Source organism: Dipodomys spectabilis, unplaced genomic scaffold (genome assembly GCF_019054845.1).
Source record: "Dipodomys spectabilis isolate Male_0828 unplaced genomic scaffold, ASM1905484v1 ptg000191l, whole genome shotgun sequence".
NCBI classification, from domain to species: domain Eukaryota; kingdom Metazoa; phylum Chordata; class Mammalia; order Rodentia; family Heteromyidae; genus Dipodomys; species Dipodomys spectabilis.
The window spans coordinates 761,975-767,974 of NW_024870868.1; the positions used below are offsets into that span (position 1 = coordinate 761,975).

Consider the following 6,000-nt stretch of genomic DNA (forward strand, 5'->3'; position numbering starts at 1 on the left):
ATAAAGAACCCATCAGTGATGTCGCCTATGGTGACTGATGGAGATTGGAAGCCAACACTGGACTCCAGAAAGCATGTGAACATAGAGGCTTTTTTCAATGTGTAGAAAGACCCAACTAGGTTTTGAGTCCTGTGGACATCCCACTGGTTCTGAACTCCACATGTTATGTAGGTGTACCTGCACATACCACCAAGGAAGAAGATGATCCAGAATGTCTTCCATTGACGTTCACAATTCACCTAGATCACATCCAAACCAGTAAAAAATGTTTTGGTCTTGGAGTGCAGGGTAAATATGTGCTAATGGAAAATGACCCCAGTCTATGTTCAGGAAAACCAATAAGTTAGGTCCAAAGTCTAGATTCAGTTGAGGAAAGGGAATCTGTTCTGACAGAATATCCAGACCAATCTGTCCTTCTGCTGGGGATCCAATTTCCAGTTGAGAAATAAGATCTGTCCCTCCCTAGACTCAGGAAGAAAATACTGCCTTTAATGAGGAAGTAGATCATTTTGAGGACTCTGAGGCAGAATTTGTGTCTGAAGGCAACTTAGAAGACAATCCAGATTTAGAGATTGCTTCCCCCCTTATTTAGAAAATCTTTATATTTCTTTTTGGTCCTGATTGTTGTAAAATGATCATTCTAGTTATTTTTCTAACGTTATTAAAATGTCAATGTTTATGTTATGTTATACAATTCATGAGCCTTAAATGTGTTTTTTTTTCAACCTACAACGTAAAGCACCATGCACATGTGTTTTGTGTGTGGGAAAACAGAGTGACAGGGGGATGAACAAGAGAGCCTACTGGATATAAAGGGAATGGTTAAATGCACAGGGAGTTGCAAGGAAGCCAGGCCATGCCTGCATGTGGTGATAAGGTGGCTACAACAGATCTAGGACATACCAGATCAGATGACCTAGAAAGCTGTTCTGTCAATTGGGACATATGCTACAATACTCATACTGGTATGTGGGACTTTCTTCCAACAGTGAGCTCAAGTCTGTATACATATTCATTGTGCTTTGGGAAATATTGAAGAAAAAATTGGCTCCATTAACATAAAAATTCTACTTAGGGCTGAATATATTTCACAAAATACATAAGAAATATTGACACTGGAAAGTATAAGCCATCATCAATAGAAGAAAGAAGGTTTACATAGATGGACAAACAAAATCAGGAAGCAATTAAATCAGTTATATGGAAATACATGTTATATTCATTACATTTTATATAGTATATTATATGATATATAAGATCGAATATGATTTTTCATACTACAAGGGCTTTTAACTTTTTCAATCTTAAGTATTTTTTTCACATAATATTAGTGTAAAACATTATTGGGGAAAGCGGTAATATAACTTTGATTATAATTATATGAATACATATTTTTGTGTTTCTAGATATAACACTGATTATAAATAGATGAATAAATATAAACATATATTTGTATATCTGTCTATGAGGTGAATATAATGAAATAGGCTACACGATGTATAAAAAGGCGGTTATGAGTTAGTATATGAGACTCAGGCCTGTAATCCTAGTGATGTGGGAAGCTGAGTTCTGAGTTTTAGTTTCTCTTACTCCCATGCCATTAGATTTTCAGAGGAGACCTGGTCCCTCGAGTGTAGCCAAGTGACACGTATGCAGTTGGATCACACTCTGTGTGCTATGACACTCTTATGCTATGACAGTCTACTCAGTTCCTGTGCCAAGATGGACATCTGTAGAACATCAGATGGAAAGTTGGCATTCCCTCCCAAAATGTTTTTGACTATCCTGAATTAAACCTTATTTCCCTTCCCAAGCTGCAAACACATAGAAATATGTCAAGGGCTCAAGAGAGATGGACAAAGACTTACAAATACATAAAATTATATACTTTTGGGGGGTGCCCAGTTGTCAGCTTGAACTCTGGGCCTGAGTGCTATCCCTCAACTCTTCAGCTCAAGGCTAGTGCTCTACCACTTGAGCTACAGGGCCACTTCTAGCTTATTTTCTTTTTGCTTATGTGGTTCTGAGGAATCGAACCCAGAGCCTCATGCATGCAAGGCAAGCACTCTACCACTGAGCCACCTTTCCAGCCCCCAAATTATATACTTTGTTTCAGTAATTCAATGACAAATCATGAAAGGCATATCTTGATTTTTCTTTTTTTAATGGAAATGGGAATATACACTGAGTGCATTAGGGAGTAGGTGATAGTTTGGATGCTGAGTTGTGGAATGCACTCCTGGGCATGGGAGACACTTGCCTTTGAGAACTTGTGTGGGGATGCGTCTCCGCACACAGCTTCACAAAACAATGCCCATAACTTGTATGGTGTCATAGCCATCTTTCCATAACAGCAAATAGGTGTCAGGCACTGATCTTTCTCTGAAGTGGACTCAGCAACACAGAAAGGCACAAAGAATGAGAGGGAATGACTGCTAGCCACCAGATATCAGCTTCAAGAGCTGTCCTGACCAGAATCTAGGATAAATTGAGCTGGAGAAGGCTGATCCCCATGCAAGGCTCCTGAGCACTAAGGACCAGGCACTATTATAGGTGTTGGAGAAACAAGTGAATGTGGCTCTCTCCTCATCAATTTCATGCTGAAAAGAAAACCAGAAATCATAATGATAATTTTTGTAAATCAGAAACATGACATTGGTAGTTTTGTGGCAACAATTTCACAGCGGGTATGTGAGGAGATATCCCTGAGGAGGAGATAGCTAACCTGAGAGCCATCATCCATGCAATTAACTAGAAGCAGGGACTCCAGGCAGTAAGAGCAGCAACTACATCCCTCAGTGATGGGAAAGGACGTAACTTGCTTCAGAAAAGGAAAACATCACTGACGTGCTTGCTTGTGAAGTAAGAAAAAAAAGGTACAACGAAGAAAAAAAGATCAGACATGAAGATCGGAATAAATTATATAGACATTGGATGCTGCGAGTTACAAGGAGAAAAATTCTGATGTTATTCTAAATCTGACATGACCCACTGGAACCAAAGTGCTCAAATAGTACCTAGACACATCTGATTCACCTATATACTTTTAAAATGTGATTCTAGCCAGGCTCTGGTGGCTCACAACTGGAATGCTAGCTACTCGGGAGGCTGATACCTGAGGATCAGGTTTGAAGCAAGCCCAAAGAGGAAATTTGGAAAGACTGATCTCCAATTAAACACCAAAATTATGGACATGAAGCTGTGTTAAACTGGTAGAGCACTAGCCTTGATAAAAAATTAAGGGACAGCACCCAGGCTCTAGGTTCAAATCCCTGGACTTCACAAAACAAAGAAGTCAACAAATAAAATTTGGTGCTCAGTCGATCAGCACTTAGCATTCTACTTCAATGTGTTTAGTATGAGCCTAGGAAGTTACATCCTTAGCAAATGCTCTCCCCTCATATTCTGCTTCATTACCAGTATTCAAATGCCTGGCATTAACAAAGTCTCCTCCCAGTTAGCATAGCAATCTACCACTGGGAATTAATAGATATATTTTGATTAATCATGATCTATCCACACACATCAAATGAGTGGTAGCCACATTCCACTATTCTGAATGATTTTGCTCCCTCTTTGAGTTAATAAGGCTTACCATTAAAAGCTATAGAATACTTATCAAATTAAGTCAACAATCATCATTCTTCGACCCAATCTTGTAACCTATGTTATGTTTTTTTTTTTTTTTTTTTGATGTCGATGCCCTGTATCTTGTATATACATTTCTCTAGCTTTGGGGGGAGAAGGGAAAAAACAAATGCTTAACTAGGGATACAGTTTGACCCATTTTAACAATGAGATCAAGACACTATGTTCAAAAACGTACTTTACAATTTATGCAGGGAGTGGGGAGGTGGGATGGAAAGGAGTAGTTGTGGAGGTGGAAGGGTAGGGATGGTAGGGGAAAAACAAAGGAGGAAGTAACAATGCTTGAGAGGAAATGAACTCATTACCTACTTTATGTAACTGTAATTCTTTGTACATTATTTTTACAATAAAAAACGTATTAGAAAAGATGAAAAGACCCAGAAACAAAACTACATACTTACAATCATCTGATATTCGACAAAAGAGCGAAAGATGTAATGTGGAAAAAACATAGCCTTGCTGGGTGCCTGTGGCTCATGCCTTTAATCTAGCTACTCAGAAGGCTGAGATCTGAGGATGGTTGTTGAAAGCCAGCAGGGCCAGGGAAGTCCATGAGACTCTTAGCTCCAATAAACCTCAAGAAAATGGGAAGTGGAACTGTGGTTCAAGTACTAGCCTGGAGATGAAATGCAAAGGGGTAGCTCCGAGGCCCAGAGTTCAAGCCCCACGACCAACACACACAGACACACAGACACACAGACACACACACACACACACACACACACACACACACACAGACACACACACACACACACATACACACACATCATAGCCTCTTCAACTATTGGTGTTGGGAAAACTGGACATCCACAGGCAGAAAACTAGAAGTGGATCTCTGCTTGCACTAACATCAACTCAAAATAGATTAACTATATTAAAATCAGCCAAACTACTATAACACAGAAAAAGGGTGATATTAGAACTTATAGGTATTGAGGTGCGAGCTGGGCAGCTGCACGCCGAGCACCAGTAGTTGCACTCCAGATCCTGCAATCTCACACCGCCTGCCTAGACCCAGTAACCGCTTACTCCAGTTGGCCCCTGCGACAGGCGCCACGCATCGAGCGGCGCCCAGCACTCTGGGCAGCTCTGCTCACCGCCCTGGCTCTGTTCCTCAGGCCGCCGGTGACGAGGGTCCCATCTTACGCTTAGAGCCCTGTGATGCCAACGCGCTGGCTCAGTGCAGGGGTGTGCCAATCTGGTGCCTGAGCCAGGCTATGCCTGCTGCCTGACATGTACTCTGCCCTAGGGCCAGCCGTGCGGTGTCTACACCGAACGCTGCAGCTGCAGCTAGGGGCTCAGCTGCCAGCTGCCACTGGGCAAGCCGTGCCCACTGCAGGCGCTACTGGACGGCTGCAGGTTCTCCCCCAATGCCAGCATCCTGGCCAGCTGAGGCTTACCTGCTGCTGGTGCCCTCCGCCTCAGGAAATACTAGTGAGTCGGAGAAGGACCGAGGCACAGGGAGCGTGGAGAGCCATGCCCTGCCCAGCACACATAGGGTGCCTGACTCCAAGTTCCATTCCATTCACGCAAAGCTGGACACCATCAAGAAAGGTCACGCGAAGGACAACCAGCGCTATAAAGTTGACTATGAGTCCCAGAGCATGGACACCCAGACCTTCTCCTCGGAGTCCAAACGGGAGACAGAATATGGTCCCTGCCTTAGAGAGATGGAAGACACCCTGAATCACCTGAAGTTCCTCAATGTGCTGAGTCCCAGGGGTGTGCACATCCCCAACTGGGACAAGAAAGGATTTTATAAGAAGAAGCAGTGTAGCCACTCCAAAGGCAGAAAGCGGGACTTCTGCTGGTGCGTGGACAAGTATGGTCAGCCCCTCTCAGGCTTCAAGAGCAAGGGCACCGATGACGTGCACTGCCTCGGCATGCAGAGGCAGTAAACCCCACTGCATCAGTTAAATTGGAGCTCCAATACGCCTTACTTTGCACAAAAGACTGCCACGGACAGAACAGCACCTGCCTACAGCCTCAACTTATATTTCTTTTTGTGATGACTTGGTTTTGTGTGTGTGTGTTTTTTTTTAAGAAAACCAAAGTTTAGACAGAGATTTTTGAAATGTCTATTGTTCCTTTAAATGGTAAACTTGAGCATCTTTCCACTTTTCAGTAGTCAGAAAAGAAAATTAATTTCTCTGTTGCTTTCTGTAAAAATAACTGATACTCCTGCCCAAAACATCGGATTTGATCCCCTTCTAGAATCCTCTCCACATCTGCCCATTGGAACAGCTGACCTTCTGCCTCCCTCACTTCAGTGGCTATTGTAGAAGACACCTCTTTGCCCTCCGCCCTGCTCAGGCCTCATGGAGAACAGGAAAGTCAGAAACTCCAGTCACC

General features: G+C 42.8%; 1 protein-coding gene across 1 annotated transcript in view; it reads left to right on the forward strand.

Annotated features, from left to right (window-relative positions):
• Positions 1 to 5,650, forward strand: part of LOC122121599 (insulin-like growth factor-binding protein 3) — a 182,915-nt gene extending 177,265 nt beyond the window's left edge. Inside the window, 3 exon segments of the mRNA XM_042695847.1 lie at positions 4,683 to 4,828; positions 4,951 to 5,034; positions 5,036 to 5,650. Coding sequence (XP_042551781.1) covers positions 4,683 to 4,828; positions 4,951 to 5,034; positions 5,036 to 5,546 — 741 coding nt within the window. The 3' untranslated portion in view covers positions 5,547 to 5,650.
• The last annotated feature ends 350 nt before the right edge of the window (positions 5,651 to 6,000 follow it).